The sequence below is a fragment of the Thermothelomyces heterothallicus genome (genome assembly GCF_042370625.1).
Source record: "Thermothelomyces heterothallicus CBS 202.75 unplaced genomic scaffold P884_scaffold_7, whole genome shotgun sequence".
In the NCBI taxonomy this organism is placed as follows: Eukaryota; Fungi; Ascomycota; class Sordariomycetes; order Sordariales; family Chaetomiaceae; genus Thermothelomyces; species Thermothelomyces heterothallicus.
The window spans coordinates 699,296-716,536 of record NW_027192568.1 but is presented as its reverse complement, the minus strand read 5'-3'; the positions used below and the strand labels follow the sequence as shown (position 1 = coordinate 716,536).

Below are 17,241 nucleotides of genomic sequence, written 5' to 3'. Positions count from 1 at the left end.
TGTTGGCTGAGGAAGCCCTCAAACTCTGTCTTCATTGCTCCGTCTTGTGCATGCCGTCAGATGAAATGAAACGTGTTCTTGAAGACCCTGGGAGAAGTCTATCCCAACTCGAAGCACCGTTCCCTCTGTTCCCTTCGAAACGCTAACGCTATGCATGCGTCGTGGCGGCGCTTGGAGTAACGGCTCCGCCACCCAAGCCGGTCCGTCCGTGGTCGTGGTGGACCCATTACCAACATTGTATCCGGATGGGCTGGAGTTGTCGGCTGCGTCGTTCGATTGACCTGATACCCGAAAGGACAAGGCCCCGGCTGCAGACCGGATAACTGGAAAGTTAGTTACAAAGTACGGATTACAGTTAGCGCCAACATCCTATACGCAATTGCACTGCGGCACCGAAAGCAGATTTGGAGCGATTGACGTGTCTCGTCCTCAACCGATCGTCGGCACCGCAGCATTCGTCATTTCCTCGCGCTCCTGGTTTGGGTTTCAACGTTCCGGATCTGTCTGCCTACAACAAGAAAGACGCCAGGAGATGCAACCTCCAGAAGGAACGGAAAATGAGTAACGGATTAACTACTGCAAGTACGGCTGCCCGGTTGCGAAGCACCAAAAGTCAGCGGCAGGTTTTGGTGCTTCGGCCACTGCTGGGAAGAACCCCCGACGAGCGTCGAGTCTGATGGCCTGGGACTTCCTCCTGCAACAGTTAGCACAGTGGGTCACCACAGTTGCTGATGTTCCTTCTTAACACCTACCATTAGGTAGTTACTTGGTTGTGGCTACCCGAGACATCCAGTAGTGTAGTTATCAGCGACTTTTGCTGCCAACAAACGGCGATCAATAGCGTTCCATTGGCTGCGCAGGAAGGATTCTACTTTGGCCAATGGCGTGCTAGTGCTGCCGCGCTGCGCCTGCCTGGGGACCCACTTCTGACGGGGGATCCTGGTCGCCCGAGCAGGCAGCAGCGTCGACCGTCCACCGCATTTCTCATCATTCCTCCCGGCGCCCGGTCGCGTCGAGCCTCCTTCTCCCGATTTCCCATCGCGCCCGCCCCCGTGCCGTTCCTCATTTCTTCACGCCTTTTTTCTTCCTGAGGCCATTCCGTCAGACCACCTGCAGCCCATTTGTTTTCTCTTGCGCCTCGCTTGCACCAGAGGAACTCTGAAGCTCAGACCAGACGGCCAAGGGCCCGCCGCTTCGCATCCCCCCTTTGTTATAGCACTTCTGTTCCCCCCTTCGGGGCGAGTTTATCTGGCCAACACACCTTTGGTTCTCGCGCTCTTTGTTCTCTTCTGCCAGCGACAGGCCAACCTGTCGCCAGGTCCTGATACGAAGGAGTCTCGGGTCCCTGGCGTTTGCCGGCTTGTTTTATTCCAGGCCTGGTGAGTGCGTTAGCATCGCTTTCCTCGAAAAGCCCCTTCGAGGGTTTGCTCCTGCTGTCTCCTTCCTGGGGCGGTGGGACGCATCCTGTGTTTGGCAGTGCAGGTCAACTGTGACTCACGCTCCCGGTTCATCTCGGCCACCCAGTGAGCTTGCCGACAGCTGACCTCGGGGGCTTGACACAGTGTTCCGGCCGCCGGGTGCCACAAAGCGTCTTCTATTCCCCGCGTATACCAGCAGTCATGTCTTCCAATCCCCGCAGGACGCCGGTGACTCGCTCCGGCTCGAGGGGCCTGAGCATTAAGACCAATGTGTCCCTCAAGAAGGGTGCGACTTTTCACTCCCCAACCTCGCCGCTGGAATCCCCCGAGCCTGTCTTTACGCCGCCCTCCTTGCCTCGCCGGTCGCACACCAGCTTGGACGATGTCATCGATGCTCACCGTCGCCGGGTTGCCTTGACTCTCGGAGACATTGACAAGACTCTTACCGGCCTTGTCAAGGACGACTCCACCGCCACGCCCGTCCGCAAGATTCTGCGAGACGACACGCTCCCTCTTCCTCAAGGTGTGCTTAACCACACCCTGGACTCGGTCATGGGCAAGGGGCAGCCGGCCGAGCGCCGGGTGCTCCGGCCTCGCACCCGCCGCCCTTCTCGCTTTCACGAGTCCGATAGCGGCTTGGGCACTTCGGTCGCTTCCACCAAGGAGAAAGAGGATGCCGGGAAGAAGGAGAAGCAGAGCAGGACAACCGCCGTTACAAGGTCGGCTGCTGCTCGGTCGGCCAGTGCTGCAACCCCCGCTGGCCTCAGTCCTCGCGCTACGAGCCGCATTTGCGAGCATACCCTGAAGCCCCTGCTTGCGAATGCCAGCTTCAAGGACTTCCACCCGCTCCTCCTGGAGTGCCCGCGAAAGATGCAGGAGAAGCAGATTGTTTGCCTCAGGGACCTCGAAAAGACACTGCTTCTCGTCGCTCCTGTAAGTGAGCTCCTTGCTGATCAAGGTGTGAGGGGGGATACTTATCGCGCCTTGCTTTTGAAGGAGAGGACCAAGGTTGCCGAGCTCTACCTCGACTTCTGCCTCACGACCATCCGCTGCATTCAGGCCACCGTCGAGTATCTCAGCGACCGGGAGCAGACTCGGCCTCGCGACGTTCCGTACAGCAGCGGGTACTTCATTGACCTTGTCGACCAAATCCGGAACTACGCTCAGCAGCTCGCCGACGCAAAGGAGAAAGGCAATCAGGACGAGATGGACGTCGATCCGTACGTGCAGACTCATCCGCTCGCCTCCACTGATCATACTGACGTGTCGCCTAGCACTGATGAGATCAAGCTTCATGGGGGCATTCACATTAATGGACGCCCTGCCGAGCTTGTCCGCGTCAAGAAGAACGGCAAGATGATCTCCATGGCCACCGGCGAGCCGATTGAGAAGCTCGAGGAGGAGGCCGACGGCACGATGCGCTTCAAGCGCTCTGCCAGCGAGGAGCTCCGGGACGAAGAGGAGATCATGCGCTCGATGGCCAGGCGCAAGAAGAACGCCACCCCCGAGGAGCTCGCTCCAAAGAGGTGCCGCGAGCATGGTTGCAACAAGGAGTTCAAGCGCCCCTGTGACCTGACCAAGCACGAGAAGACGCACTCGCGCCCTTGGAAGTGCCCTGTTACTACGTGCAAGTACCACGAGTATGGGTGGCCGACCGAGAAGGAGATGGATCGTCATCACAATGACAAGCACGCGGCTAGCCCTCCCATGTTTGAGTGCTTGTACAAGCCGTGCCCGTACAAGTCGAAGCGGGAGTCCAACTGCAAGCAGCACATGGAGAAGGCCCACGGCTGGACCTATATCCGCACCAAGACCAACGGCAAGAAGGGCTCGAGCGCGAGTGTCAACGGTAATTCGGCGCATCCGACTCCTCAGCTGCAGAACATTTCGACCCCCTCCAGCGAGCACAGCATGGGAGTGGCCACTCCCCCGGATACCTGGGGCCAGGTCTACGGGAACAGCAGCCTCGACTTCCCCGCGTACATTCCCAACGACACCGACTTCAGCATGATTCCTCAGGAAATCTCTCTTGATTTCTCCCCCGTCGACAACCCGACCCCATCCACGGATTCTGGTCTGGACCACAACTCAGCCTACCAGGACATCGGCACGGACTTCACCTTGTATGACGACATCTACAGTGCCCGCGTGCAACTGCCCACTCCTCCTCCTATCCAAACCAACCTTTATCCCAAGCAACTGCCCCAGCAGTTCAACCCCTATACCACAGCGGACTTCTGCCAGCCGCAGCCTCAGCCGCAGCCGGCGCAGCTGTCGCCAACTGGCCAAGGGAATGCCATGCTGTACACTCCGGATTCGCTTGCTGAGGCGGATGAGGGTTTCGATGAGCATGGCGAGTTCGCCGCCATGGCTAATGCCGTCAACGGTGGAGACTTCATCCTGTTCCCCAATGGCGGAACTTCGAAGCCGATATTTCATGAATCCCTGTTTGCGACAACTGAGGCTCCTGGCCTAGCTGCGAGCCACGCCCATCCGTCGTCTCAGGACTTGCTGAACGCGTTCAACGTTGACTGGTCCGCGCACGACCTCAACGCTTTCTTGCCGTACTAAATCCGATTACCCAAAGAGGCGAGGACGCTTATGCGACAAGTGCCATGAGTGTATATGAAGAGAGATTTTTTGCTTGGCATGTGGTTTAATTGCGTACCGGTTTTATTCAGTTCCGTGGTGGCTAGGACATGAACCTTGTTATGATTAATGAATTGAGCGAGCGTGGGCGATTCAATGGACTGGCAGTGTGTGAGGTCGAGAGATACATTCGAACTGTCTCTATTCTGTAACCTCCCCTAACTCCTGATTGATTTTTTTTTTTTTTTTTGAATGACTTCTCGCTCTCCAATCTACGGTGGCTGAGGGGAGGGGGGAATGCAGAGCAGATGGAATTGAAATCGGGCCTGTTTCCTGAGGTTTTAGCTGGGAACCATGTACTGCGATCTTAAGGACAGGTAGTTTAAACCGTGATATGTTATTCATGCTTTCGAACATGTACGGAAATATCACCTTCGAGGCTCGTTGCCCGTGTTTCCGTCACCTGGCTGATATAATTTCATTCACGGTCCAACTTGTCCTTTGTGGTCATCTCGACCAGGTCGAGGTACAGGGGACCGTGTGCAGGTAATGTGGGGCCCGATGGCGGCTCGGCGGAATATTTCTGCTTCTCGGCGAATACCTTCTCCTTGCCAAACTTTTTTTTTTTCATGCTCGAAAAGGTACAGTAGCGGCCCCAGCGAGATCGTCAGATAGGGGCACCGAGAAACTTGCGGCCTGGCGGTTTAACTTGATCGATTGATTCCAGTCAATCACCTCGAACTCGCCTCCCATCTGGTGGTGCTGTCCCGCACCAGTTTCTCATACCCCGAGCTTCCTCAAGGTATGTCCAATTCTTTTTTTTTTTTTTTTTTTTTTTTTTTTTTTTTTTTTTTTTTTTTTCATGCTTTCTCGTTCCGACTCTTTCATCTGCCTTCCTCCATGGGAAGGGCAGGGTATGGGCATGCGGATCAGACACTGGCAAACAAACCAGAAAGAAGGAAAAAACAAAACAAGCGAGAAAGAAAGAAAGAAAGAAAGAAAGAAAGAAAGAAAGAGCAAACAAAAGCACCGCATGATGATGTGCGCAACGCCGGTTGCAACCCTCCAAATCATTCATAATAGGAAGAGCCGTCTGAACCTCCCCGGGGCCGGGGCTTAACAACCTCGCCCCCTTCGGCTGGCCAGCTGTCCCGTCTCTTCCCTCTCTCCTTCATCTTGCTCGCTTCCTTCTCCAAAGGGAGGGGGAAACGCCTGCACCGTCATGTGCTTGCGGGGCTGGGTTGGAGAGTAGAGGGAGAGGGGGCAGCTGGGCGGTGGGGTTGGTGGTGCTTACAATTTGGGTTTCTGAAGGGGCTTTTGTTTGCTTTTTTTCTCTTTCCTTTCTTCGTCTTTGCTCTTGGTCGGGCTTTCCTTGACGTGCCCTGATGTGTTACTGACTTCTCGGAGTCTTCTCGGTTTTAGGCCGAGCGATGTCGATGTCACAATCGACACGGGTAGATCGCGTAGCTAAGCAATAGTGATACGGTAGGTCCGCTTTTGACATGAAGAGGCTCGGTTTGATCGGATTGTCGGGAAAAGGCTGCTGGAAGTTTCAATCGTGGTGAAGCCGGCACCCAGTCTTACCAGAGCCTTTCCACAAAACTGGCTGCTGGAAGGCAACACTCACCATCTATTTACAGTAATAGGAAGAAACGACAATAAAAATACTATCAATATTAATGATCCCACCCGTGGCGCCTATGCGAAAGCGACGTGGTTCCATCCTTTCTTTGCAAAATTGCTCTTGAATCTGATATCTCGGTTTTTGTGAATACAAGGCATTGGGATCATTATTGCCCGGGCCGGACCCCCGGGGCTTCGAAGCTTTCTGGTAAAGCACCCAAGAGCGTACAAGACACCGTTGGCTACATGTTGTTGTTGGTTTCATTGACCTCAGCTGAGAATCTTACACGCATCATCTTGTACAAGGTGGACCCGTCCATATTACGTCGAGAGTCCTCACTTCGCAAAGTGCAAGTCGTAGCCAAGCCACTTCCTCCTCAGGACCTGGTCGACCGACAGGCCTGGGTAGCCGTAGGTCAGTGGCAGGAAGAAGTACCAGCTGGCAGCAACAGCGATGAGGATGACGACGGTGGCGATCCACGAAGCCACCATGCTCTGGCCGGCAAACCGCTCGCGCGCGCTCAGGTGGCGCTTCTGCACGCCCGTCTTCTTGCCAGCCTTGGCGGCCTGGTATGCCACTTCGTGCTCAAGGGAGTCCTGGGCGAATATAAATTCGACTATGGCGCCTGTCACTAGGGCAGAGGCGAGGTGGGCGGGGAGGTAGTGATGAAGGAACAGCTGACGACCCATGACGTAGAAGGGGAAGTAGTGGGTGGCCCAGGCGAGGAAGAAGAAGCCGGTCGAGTTGTACAGGCGAGAGCGCGAGCCTGGTGATATGTGTTAGTGATGCTACCGGCGGGAAAGCAGGAGCTTCCTCACTTACGGTGATCCAAGGCATCAATTCCGCGGCGCAGTGAGAATTGATCAGCCAGAACGATACCGGCGTAGATAGCCAAAACGCTGCTGGCGATCCACCACCCGACAGGGTTTCCGAGGAAGTAGATCTGCTGGCGGGTCTCGTTTTGGGTCCAGAAGCTGACACCGCGTAGCAGGAACGGCCACTGGTAGGGCAGCGACGCATAGGGATGACTGGCGGTCAACTGGTTGTTGTGCCAGAACATGGAACGCTGCAGCTCGAACCACTTGCGGAGGAAGGGAAGCGTCTTGACCTTTCTCTCCGGTTTTTCGCGACGCTTATGGTCTGGCGGGAGGGACACGATGTCCTCGACGAGCCAGACGTTGGAGCTCGGTGCAATCTGCTTGTTTCCGTTGATTTCCTGCTGCTTGTAGCCCCAGTCAGGGAGCGGCTTGGGGTGAGTCCACATGGCGACTTTGCTGGGGTTGTGGATGAGCTTGAAGTGGCTGGAAACACTCTTGAACTCCTGGCCATCCTTGCCGTGCTCAATGCGGATCTCGAACAGCGTATCAGCAGCCCGCTCGCCATAGGCATCCGCAATCGAAACGGTGGTGAATTCCTGGTTGGTAGGGTAGTACGGGGAGGCGACATCGTGGGACAGCAGGATGGTGTCTGTCCCCAGGTGGCGAAGCCTGACGAGGTCGTGGTTCCTGACATGGCGGCCCAACTTCTGGTCATCGGCGCCGCCAGGCAGGATCTGCCAGTAGTTGTTGGTATCATTGAAAGGATAGCCGGTAACCTGCTGGCCCTGGCTGGAGACACGGCCATCGTCGTACCTCAGGGGGTAGCGATCCGGGTGGCTGTGAAGATAGACCTTGGTCTCCTTGTGTTTGATGAGAATGGTGTCGTAATAGTCAATGGTGACGGCATTGGCCAGCATAATGTTGTCACTGAGCGTCTCCTGGAACTCGGGGGTCATGAAGTCGTCGCCGGGTCCGGAGCGGGTGAGGATGGAGAAGTGGACTTGGAACCAGAAGAGATAGAAAAGGAAGGGCATGATAATCAGGCCAAAGGCACGCGCAGCGAAGTGCTTGCCGAACTCAGCCAGGGTGAGGGCGCCTCCGGGCCTCTTGATGTCCAGCAGGTCCCAGAGGTCGATGACGACAGCCGAGCCGATGGTGATGAAGGCAAACAGACCGACATATTTCGTCGAGATATCGCACGACAATGCGAAGCCAGTTAGGATGAGCCACTTCCACCACTTCCTCGAGAACGGCTCGTGGCGCAACTTGTAGAATTTGATGTAGCAGAGTAAGCTGCAGGCCATGGCAAAGACGAGGGTGGCGTCGAGCAGGATCAGGCGTGTCTGGCCAATGTGGGCATTGTCGAGAAGGATCAGGCCAGCAGCGATAATGCAAGCCGGGAGACTGTATCCAGATTCCCACATGATCAGGTAGGTGACGGAAACGGTCAGGGCGCCGAGGATGGCGGGCAGCGAGCGGAAAGCGACATAAGGAACCTTGTTCACGATGTACGAATCGCCGATGTTATCGAAGTGGAAGTGGCCATCATAGCCCACCAGCCAGCCCATAAAGGCGAAGAGAAGCTTGCCGAGCGGAGGGTGGACGTCGAAGAAGTAGGTCCTTTCGAGGTAGTACGAGGCAAACTAGGGGAGAATCAAACGATCAGCAGCGAGCGCCATCGGCGGGAGCCGGTTGAAGGAAGAATATATACCTTGCCGAAGTGAACCTCATCGAAGACGACCTCGTTGGGATGGCTGATGCCCCAGAACCGGGTGAGGAAGGCCAGGATAGTCATGACAACAAAGACGACCTTGAAGTCGCGCTCAGAGTTTTTGGAGGACTTGTCGGCGGCAGCCTTCACGAGCTTATCGAGCTCAACATCCGAGGAGGCGCCATCTTTGGGTTTCTTAGTCGAGACGCCGACATTTCGCTGTCGCAGGGTGCCCTGGGGCGTCGACGTCGAGGCCATGTCGGGCAGACTGTGAGAAAGGAAAGATGTGTCAGTTGACGCGTCTTTGGGGTAATGCAGGCGCAGGCACGGAAGAGGAAGGGAGGCAAGCAACCCGGGATAATGGACGCGCAGACGCAAACACGATTGCCATTGTCGACAACGCAGAGCTGTAGGAGAGGACCAACATACCTCGCCAATCGCGCACCACTGAAACCCGGATTCAAACGTCAATGAGAAACACACACCCCCGAAAGTTGGGAAGCAGCCAAAAAAAAAGGAAATTAACGACAGTCAAGAAGGTGAAGAAGGATGGGATTGTGTATGAAGAGGAACAGTTAAGGGTGTAGTATGTTAAATTGTGTTGAAACCCCCTTACGAAATGCAGCACGCAGCAAAGCCTCCTGACAGCAGGGCTGCTGATGCATGGGACGGTTCAGCTCTGACCACTCCACCAGCGCCAGTGATTTTTCTGGACACCTGGCATAACCTCGATCCCGCTAGGGGCGAGACTCGAGGTGTGCCAAAGCTCAGCAGAGGGTGGTCCAAGCTCCCTTCCCAGTCTGGATCCGGTCAATGTGAGAAGCCGCTTGTTCGGAATCTAGGAGCCTCCATTATCTAAGCACTGGGGTGGACCAGAGAGGAATTGCCCTTGGAAGGGCGTGAATCCGAAACTACCTACTCACTTGGGTAAGTAATGCGTGATCTTTTACATCAGTGCTTGGCTACTATCTCGAACATTGTTCCGCGTGATGCATCATTATCATTATAAATCGCCTGTGCCCGAGGTGCTTCTCTGTCCGGAGTCTTCGCCGCCAAGCTCGGGCCCGGCTCCGGCCTGCGGGGTTAGCCCGACTCTAGCCCTTCGATGCCGATCGCTCCTTGCTGTTTCATGCCCGAGAACCGGAGCGGGACAATCAGCTAGCCTTATAATTGAGTCGTGCCCGATTCACATTTAAGAAGCAGGCATGTCCCCCACTCGAATCGCAGCAAGACAAGCTTTTCCAGCCCTTCTTCAAACGGCCTCGAGCACCCGTACAGCACTACGACCTAGTCTTCCCCGCCCCCCATCACGCCCACGACACACCATGTCTGCCACTCCCGTCTTCACCAAGAACGCAGCACCGGGTAGGTTACTGCTGAACTTTCCGTTGCTTTTGTTGTTGTTGTTGATGATGATGATGATGATGATGATTATGATTACAACGATGACAAAAGATGCTTGTCGACAACAGCCAGTTGCTAACACGTGTGTCTAGCTGCCGGCCCTTACGTACGTTCACGGGTGTTTTCGCGGATGCTAATGTCCAGTCGGCGACGCTGACCGTTTCCCAGAGTCAGGCCATCAAGACCCCCACTGCTATCTACTGCTCGGGCCAGATCCCCTGTGATGCCGAGGGCAACCTTATCGAGGGCACCATCCAGCAGAAGACTGCCGCCTGCATCTCCAACCTCAAGGCCGTCCTCGAGGAAGCTGGCTCGTCCATTGAGAAGGTGGTCAAGGTCAACGCCTTCTTGACCGACATGAGCAACTTTGCTGTGAGTCCCGCAATGAAAGCTCGGAGATGATGCACAATGCGCTGACCCTATCACAGGCCATGAATGAGGAGTATGCTAAGTGGTTCGTCCACAAGCCGGCTCGCAGCTGTGTCGCAGTGAAGCAGCTCCCCAAGGGCGTCGACGTTGAAATTGAGTGCATCGCGCTTCCGTGAGAATCAGGGAAAGCCACCAGTGAAGAAGTTAAAAAAAGAGAATGTCATAGCAACGACGAATACAAACGCTTCGTTGTCTATGAAACCTTAACCTCAGACAACCACATTCTGGCCCAGGGACTTTTGTCTATGATCCAGTTCGTCGGAGCTTCCGGAACTTACAGATGGTGGGGCCAGCAAAGGGCAATGACGAATGAATACCCCTCCAACCTCTTAACGGCCCCTGGCATATCTGAGACCAATCCGCCTATTGTATCCATGCCTTTGGGATTGACCAGAAAACTTGAACGCCCTGGTTTTTTTTTTTTTTTTTTTTTTTTTTTTTTTTTTTTTTTTTTTGGCCCTGGGATATTTAGAGTACTGCCACATCAGCGCGCCGTACCAGAAGCCCAATTGTCGAATCGAGAGGTGTGTCACGTTACGTTTCGCGTCTTAATTGGCCCATCGAGGGGCCAAGCTCTCTCTCATTAACCATCACAGTAAAGAGGCCGCGTCAGTCACTGGTTGGGGCCCAACGCGTGGATTCGTCCTCGAGCCATGAACTTATCTTTTCACTCTTGCATCGACATTCGCATCGAATGTCTAACGACTGATGAACCCAACCTTGCTCGCTGGTCCTACACTGCACCTCGCATAAACTGACCCGTCGATCGGACCCCTTTCACCATGCCACCGCCAGCCCCGGCAAGCGCCGATCGAGGTGACGCTCGGCGTCCTCGAAAACCGTCAACGCTTTACAAGGTATGTTCCGAGATGTATATATAATAATATATGTGTGTGCGTGCGTGTATGAACGGATGTCCCGTTCGTGTCATTGATCTGTCACAGAGATCGCCCTAGTCATCTGTTTTCCCTTAACTCAGTCCCTGTCGCCTCATCCTCCTTCCTTTCCACACATTGATCATGATGAGAATCAAGTAGACTGATACAGGCAACACCAAAGCTGGTCATGACCCCCGTCCTCTTCGTCTCCTTCCTCCTCTCCCTCGCCCTCGTCGACCTGCGCTACTCGTCCCTCCGCGCCCTCTACCACGCCGACAGTGGCGACCAGCCACCCAGCCGCCGCCGGCTGCCGGGCTGGCTGCGCCGAATCATCTACCGCTACCGGCCGTACCGATACGCCGTCGCGGTCGATGGCGACGGCCGACCCGTCGGGACCACCACGACCCCCCGGAGCCCGGGGAGGCCAGAGGGCGGGGCCACCCCTTCCAGGGCGGCGAGAGAGGCGGAGGATTACTACCACAGTAAGCAGCGGGAGCTGATCAAGATGGAGGCGGAGGAGGCATTTGAGATGCGCGGTGTGGTTGTCTTGGTGCTGGGCTTCGTTGGGTTGGCGGTGCTGTGGGCGGCTTGGAAGGTGGTCAGCTGGGGGGTAGGGGCTGTCTACCGGTTGATGACATCTCGAGTCCAGGGATCAATGATTGGAGTTCTATAACGAGACATATCGATTCGGCAGGTTTTATTTGTTTATTTATTTATTTATTTTTTTGCCCATGACAAATCTGGGTAGAGTTGTTGATGATATTTACGCAAACCAGATATCAAGAAGACGAATTCGTCCGGCGCGCCGCTGTTGGTTGCTACAACTCTAGTTGTTTCCTGGAATGGCGAATCTTGAGAAGGTATGTCCATAACGGAATACCTGTATGTACTGTACATACATGAAATCCGATGGAAGGTCGTGATCACTCAGGATTCTTCTGGTCGGCGCCAGACGTATTTTAGTTCCATTACCCCTTTTCCGAAACCCTCAAACCAGGATTCGCCAGCTTCCTTAAACCCCTCTCTCTCATACAAGCGTCTGGCAACAGTCAGGGAACGCAACGTCAACAGATGACACTCACGAAACCCAGTGTCTTTCACAAACTGCATCGCCGCTGCCAAGAGCCGTTTCCCGATACCCAGGCCCCGGGCCGACTCATCGACGATGAAGGCCCTGAGCCGCGCCACTCCCTCCAGCCCGGAGCGCTCGCCGTCCACGTACACCACACCTACCGTCCGCTCCCGGGGCGAGGCCGCCGGGTCCTGAGCCGGGGTCGTCATGACGGCGGACCAGACCTGGTTCACTGGCCGATCCAGGCGGCGTATCAGGTCGCTGAGGGTGGCGGAAAAGCTGGCTTCAAACTCGCGGCCCCATCCGTTCCTCGGGCAGTAGTAGTCCAGGTGCATCTCGACGGTGCGGGCCAGGATGCCGGGGCGGTAGCCGGCCACGATGGAGACTGCTGGGGGCGGCGGCGGCTGCTGCTCCGGGGCCGTCGAGGGTGCGAGGGCCGGGGCGACGTCTGCTCGACTAGATCTCGATCGCTCCAGCGCGGTTGCGTAGGCCTGAAACGCCGCCGTGATGCTCGTACCGGCCCCTGGCGGGGCGGCCGCGAGCGCCTTCGTGACTTGCTCTTGAGCGTACGCGTTGATCTCGGCGAGGGTGCTCGCTCCGGCCGCGGAGAGCGTGTAAATCTCGCGGTGCCCCGTGCTAGCTTCCCCTTCCTGGACCGTCTGGACGATGCCGCTGGAGACTAACTCTGCCACGATGCGGGAGAGTTGTGCCGGAGTAACCTTCAGCTCGTTACAGAGGTCAGCGACGGATCGCCGGCCGTAGTCGCCGATCTCGATCATGCAGTGGACGGCAGCGGGCGAGAGGGAGAAGGGACTGAAGGTTGGCCGGAGGAAGCCCCATTCTCGCACTAGCTTCCGGGATGCCTCGCGGAGCGACAGCACCGAGCCGGGCAGGTCCGAGTCCGTGGGCGCTGGGGCGTGAGATCCGGGAGGGGCGAGGGAGGTAGCCATGCTTTGTGTGTCCAAGTACAGACTATGATGGATGGCAATGTTGACACCCGGAGAAGGCCAGCGTTCGGGCGACTGGGACGTGAGCTCCAACTGTTCGAAGCCTTGTTGGCGAATGGCAGCTCATCCCACCCTATTTTATATCATGCATCCGATTTCGGGGATCGCATGGCGACGCCTTTTCGATGACAAGGGCCCAACCTGTCATGAAAAGACATCGCTGGACTAAAATCAACCTCCCCATTTGAAACGTTGGGAATGCGGCATACATACCTTAACTGGAACTGGTAATTCCACTTCTGGTATATAAAAAAAGGGGGAATTCCTGAAGAGAAGAACCGCCGTCATGTTAGTTTTCTTTAGTTCCTTTTCCTTTGATCCCTTTTTTGTTCCTTTTTATCTTTTCCTCTTTTTCTTTTTTCTGGTTTGTTTTCTTCCCCTCTTCCCCCCTCTCTTCTCGAGGTCACCCAAGCGTCTATCAAACCGAGAATGAGTCATATCCCTAGACGAATCCAGATGCATCAATAACAAAGCGAGAATGGGTTTACGGTACCAGCATCCGCCTCGACTGGGCTCGCGCCATTGCCGACGCCAGCCGTACCGCCGGAGCAAGCGACCATCCACTACAGCGCTGAGTCACTCGCTGGATTCAACGAGTATAGCTCCCGGGGACGACATACACTACACATCATTCCTGAACGAGGCCGTCAGGTTCCCAATTGTTTCGGAGGGAGAGCCTCGTAGAGAGACATCACAACTGCTGCCCCGCTACTTCTCTTGCAGGAGCCTGAGGCACAGAAAGCTCGCCTGAGATGCGAAGACAGGGAAGCAGCAGTACAAAGCCTGTCAATTGATTAGTTGGCTCTCAGATTTTGTGGGTTACCTTGGGATGCTTGAAGTATCTCGGCACTATTCCATCCTTTCCTGATTACAGATAGTGCTCACTTTCTTGGAGCTTGCGAAAAAGGCGCCAGAAAGGCACCAAAGGGATACGCAATACGGAAGGATACGCAATACGGAAGGATACGCAATACGGAAGGATACGCAACACGGAATTCCATACAACAGATCCTCCGTCCGGAGTAATTGTCCTTCCTTTCGCAGGATGCTCGGTAACTTGGTACCTTCAGTGATGCATGTGGGGAAAGGTGGGGCGGATGCAGCGTGCTAATCACCCTTCTTGGTTTTCGAGGCTCTTGTCAAATGCATCGGACGGAATGCAGATAACTTCTTGTAGGTCAATAAGGCGTCCTCGGATCATGGCAAAGACAATACCGGCCGCCTCAGGATGCCCAAAAATAAAAAAAGGCCCGGCAACGAAGGAATTAGGAGCAATTATTCAGCCGACTTGGGGACGACGATGCTGACGTTTCTGGAAACTCTGCCAATGGCGGCCCGCGCTTGATTGCGGCCGCACGGAGCCGGAGTTCAACAATGATTCCGGGGTAGTTATTTCTGCATTATCAATGCAACCCGACCATCTTTCGAAAGCTGCTTGAGTGCTGCTGATTGCCAAGTCGCCAGGACTGCTCCGGCACACAACCTGTTTTCTAAACAGGCGGCGGCGGATTGACGAAGCCTGTGCAAGCTACCGGCCAAGTATTCAAGCCGAGCACTCGGTTCTCTTAAAGTCTTCCCGTCCGTGAAGAACCCAGCGCGCTCGTCACTCCCCCTCGCTCTCACGCCCTTCCTCGCGCATTCGGAGCCGCAGAAATAGAATACGACATTGTCCAGGCAGCAAACTGGTGACTTAGCTATCCAGTCTCACTGCAACCATCCAAGGCCAACTCGAGGTTCCCCGTTCGACCGAGCCTTGTCATTGCCGTAACCTTCCCATTCACCATGATTTCGTACCGCCTCATATCAGGCATTTCTCTGGGAGGTGCCTACCTCCTCTCTTCCGGCCGGATCCCGCAATGGCCGTCACCCGGCTTCCTGACCGCTTTCACGGTCCTATGGGGGATTCAAGGGCTCGCTTGGGCTCTTTGGTCCGTCATACTCTACCCAAAACTCTTCTCCCCGCTCCGCGGCCTTCCTGAACCGAGCGGTAATTCATGGTTTATGGGCCAGTTCCCCAAGATCCTGGCAATGCCTACCGGGAATCCCATGATCGAGTGGTACGACGTATCCCCAACCTCTGACTCTTCCCGCGGCGTGCTGCCGAGAGTGCCTAACGCGTGCTGATTCATTGTGCAGGATCAACTCGATACCAAACAATGGCCTCATCCGGTATCTCGGCCCCCTCAACCGGGAAAGGCTCCTGATCACGTCCCCCAAGGCTCTCGCCGAGGTGCTCGTTACCAAGAACTACGACTTTGTGAAGCCGGATAGATTACGGCACGTCCTCGGCCCCATTTTGGGCATCGGCTTGCTCCTCGCGGAAGGCGACGAACACAAGATGCAGAGAAAAAACCTCTCGCCTGCCTTTGCTTTCCGTCACATCAAGGATCTGTACCCGGTTTTCTGGGCCAAGGCACGCGAGGGTGTGGACGCCATGACGGGCGAGATCCTGCGGGCCGCGGCGGGCCAAAGCGACCCCGAGGAGAAGACGGCCGTCATTGAGGCGGGTAACTGGGCCTCACGCATCACCCTCGACATCATCGGCGTGGCCGGCATGGGCCGTGACTTCGACGCCATCAGGAACCCGGACAACCGGCTGAACCAAGCATACACCCAAATCTTCAACCCAAGCCGCCAGGCACGCATCTTCCAAGTGCTCGAGATGATGATCTCTCCTCGGTTGGTTCGCTTGCTGCCGGTTAAACGCAACGAGGACATCCAAGCCTCGGCCGGCCTGATCCGAGCCGAGTGCGCCGACCTGATCAGGGACAAGAGGCAGAAGATAGCGCGGAAGGAGTCGACCGACGTAGATATACTATCCGTGGCCATCGAGTCGGGCGGTTTCAGCGACGAGGACCTCGTCGACCAGCTCATGACGTTCCTCGCCGCCGGCCACGAGACCACGGCCACGGCCATGACCTGGGCCGCGTACCTCCTCGCTAAGCACCCGGACGTCCAGTCTCGGCTCCGCGCCGAGGTCCGCGAACACCTGCCGCCGCCCGCGGACGGAGCCCCGGCCCCGTCGAGCGCCGACATCGACCGGATGCCCTACCTCAACGCCGTCTGCAGCGAGGTGCTGCGCTACTTCAGCCCCGCGCCCCTCACGCTCCGCGCGGCCGCCAAGGACACCAGCATCCTCGGCCAGTTCGTCCCCAGGGGCACCCAGATCACGATCGTGCCCTGGGCCATCAACAAGTCCGAGGCGCTGTGGGGCGACGACGCGCTCGTCTTCAACCCGGACCGCTGGATGCCCAAGTCGGATGCCGACAAGCGCGCCGCCAGCGGCGGGGCGACGAGCAATTACGCCTTCCTCACCTTCCTACACGGGCCCCGCAGCTGCATCGGCATGGCGTTCGCCAAGGCCGAGTTTGCCTGCCTGCTGGCCACCTGGGTCGGGCGCTTCCAGTGGGAGCTGCACGACAAGGAGTTGATGGATGAGAGCAAGCTGGTGATCAAGACCAACGTCACGGCGAGGCCTGCCAAGGGCATGTACATCAAGACGACCGTTTTGGATGGGTGGTGAGGAGCGGGAGGGTAAAGAGATGGTTAACTATGTAGTACCTATCCTAAGGGTTTTTTTTCCCCACCCTTCTTGACTAACTAACTCTTCTCTCTCGCTCTCTCGCTCTCTCTCTCTCTCTCTTATTTTATTTCTTTCATTGGCCTCCGGGACTTCCTTTTTAGGGCCAAGGTCCCGGGGGTCAGTACCCCCTACTGTGCCGGTGGCCAGGGAGGGAAGCTCCCGGAGTATAGCCTTGCGAGGAGGCTAGAGCGGGGTATAGGGCCTCTATAGAGCCATTCTAGCCACTTCTCCTTTTTTTAGTAGTGTATTGATATTTGGGATTAGGTGAAGAGAGGACGGGACAGAGGTACGGTTTCCTTTGTAGTTAACTTGGGAGGCTCCGGAATGCACTTAGGCATAGCGGTGTAGGACTAATAATAATAATAATAATAATATCTTGTTTCTTTCTTTCTTTCTTTTTCCCTCGTATTGTCTGAAACAAGTCTCTCAGGGACTAATAGATGCTGGAGCATCGAGAATGGGCACGAAGGAACTAGTGCTGCCTAGGTGAGCGGCTAGCACTCCGTTCATGCAACAGTCATGCCAGCCGTTAGGTTTTCTGGCTAGCCCAGAGCTGTGCCTTGCAGCTTTGGAACGTTTAATGGGGTACACGATGTTTTTGCGCTAGACGCCGCGAAGACCGGACTGACGGATTAGCCAACGTCAGAACCGTCCCTCAGCTCCGGCAGCATTCGCTTGAGCGGAATCTCTTACGCTGATGCAAGGAAC

The 17,241-nt window shown here is 55.9% G+C and overlaps 7 protein-coding genes across 7 annotated transcripts; 5 read left to right on the top strand and 2 right to left on the bottom strand.

The window, feature by feature from the left end:
• Nucleotides 1-1,290: 1,290 nt before the first annotated feature.
• Nucleotides 1,291-1,609, top strand: P884DRAFT_221145 (uncharacterized protein; the record flags this gene model as incomplete). The annotated part of the gene is made up of 1 exon (XM_069439482.1): nt 1,291-1,609. A coding segment is annotated over one exon (253 nt), but the record flags the coding sequence as incomplete, so codon positions are not given.
• P884DRAFT_120270 (uncharacterized protein) lies at nt 1,356-4,099 on the top strand. Its single transcript, XM_069437138.1, has 3 exons — nt 1,356-2,351; nt 2,415-2,638; nt 2,693-4,099. Exons 1-3 carry the CDS (start codon nt 1,620-1,622, stop codon nt 3,987-3,989), a joined length of 2,253 nt encoding a protein of 750 aa, XP_069298861.1. The 5' UTR covers nt 1,356-1,619; the 3' UTR covers nt 3,990-4,099.
• A 1,553-nt stretch (nt 4,100-5,652) lies between these two features.
• On the bottom strand, nt 5,653-8,830 carry P884DRAFT_291139 (glycosyltransferase family 39 protein). Its single transcript, XM_069444089.1, has 4 exons — nt 8,590-8,830; nt 8,161-8,428; nt 6,454-8,092; nt 5,653-6,397 (listed from the first exon to the last, which is right to left on the bottom strand). Exons 2-4 carry the CDS (start codon nt 8,416-8,418, stop codon nt 5,967-5,969), a joined length of 2,328 nt encoding a protein of 775 aa, XP_069298860.1. The 5' UTR covers nt 8,419-8,428; nt 8,590-8,830; the 3' UTR covers nt 5,653-5,966.
• Nucleotides 8,831-9,485: 655 nt separating this feature from the next.
• P884DRAFT_298632 (YjgF/Yer057p/UK114 family) lies at nt 9,486-10,109 on the top strand (the record flags this gene model as incomplete). The annotated part of the gene is made up of 4 exons (XM_069444617.1): nt 9,486-9,525; nt 9,657-9,670; nt 9,733-9,936; nt 9,993-10,109. The coding sequence occupies 4 exons, from the start codon at nt 9,486-9,488 to the stop codon at nt 10,107-10,109; spliced, it is 375 nt and encodes a 124-aa protein (XP_069298859.1).
• Nucleotides 10,110-11,049: 940 nt separating this feature from the next.
• P884DRAFT_257901 (uncharacterized protein) lies at nt 11,050-11,671 on the top strand. Its single transcript, XM_069441196.1, has one exon. The coding sequence runs from the start codon at nt 11,059-11,061 to the stop codon at nt 11,542-11,544; it is 486 nt and encodes a 161-aa protein (XP_069298858.1). The 5' UTR covers nt 11,050-11,058; the 3' UTR covers nt 11,545-11,671.
• Nucleotides 11,672-13,311, bottom strand: P884DRAFT_257900 (acyl-CoA N-acyltransferase). The gene has a single exon (XM_069441195.1). The coding sequence runs from the start codon at nt 12,891-12,893 to the stop codon at nt 11,799-11,801; it is 1,095 nt and encodes a 364-aa protein (XP_069298857.1). The 5' UTR covers nt 12,894-13,311; the 3' UTR covers nt 11,672-11,798.
• A 1,421-nt stretch (nt 13,312-14,732) lies between these two features.
• Nucleotides 14,733-16,473, top strand: P884DRAFT_276569 (cytochrome P450; the record flags this gene model as incomplete). Its single annotated transcript, XM_069442975.1, has 2 exons — nt 14,733-15,007; nt 15,087-16,473. 2 exons carry the CDS (start codon nt 14,733-14,735, stop codon nt 16,471-16,473), a joined length of 1,662 nt encoding a protein of 553 aa, XP_069298856.1.
• Nucleotides 16,474-17,241: the final 768 nt, after the last annotated feature.

Excerpts from the sequence above, each read along its gene's own strand:
- P884DRAFT_120270 (XM_069437138.1), top strand. The coding sequence starts at position 1,620 with ATGTCTTCCAATCCCCGCAGGACGCCGGTGACTCGCTCCGGCTCGAGG. Across the intron at positions 2,352-2,414 it reads CACTGCTTCTCGTCGCTCCT|GAGAGGACCAAGGTTGCCGA; the intron begins GTAAGTGAGCTC and ends TTGCTTTTGAAG. Across the intron at positions 2,639-2,692 it reads GACGAGATGGACGTCGATCC|CACTGATGAGATCAAGCTTC; the intron begins GTACGTGCAGAC and ends CGTGTCGCCTAG.
- P884DRAFT_291139 (XM_069444089.1), bottom strand. The coding sequence starts at position 8,418 with ATGGCCTCGACGTCGACGCCCCAGGGCACCCTGCGACAGCGAAATGTC. Across the intron at positions 8,093-8,160 it reads ATGAGGTTCACTTCGGCAAG|TTTGCCTCGTACTACCTCGA; the intron begins GTATATATTCTT and ends ATTCTCCCCTAG. Across the intron at positions 6,398-6,453 it reads AATTGATGCCTTGGATCACC|GCTCGCGCTCTCGCCTGTAC; the intron begins GTAAGTGAGGAA and ends ACATATCACCAG.
- P884DRAFT_257900 (XM_069441195.1), bottom strand. The coding sequence starts at position 12,893 with ATGGCTACCTCCCTCGCCCCTCCCGGATCTCACGCCCCAGCGCCCACG.
- P884DRAFT_257901 (XM_069441196.1), top strand. The coding sequence starts at position 11,059 with ATGACCCCCGTCCTCTTCGTCTCCTTCCTCCTCTCCCTCGCCCTCGTC.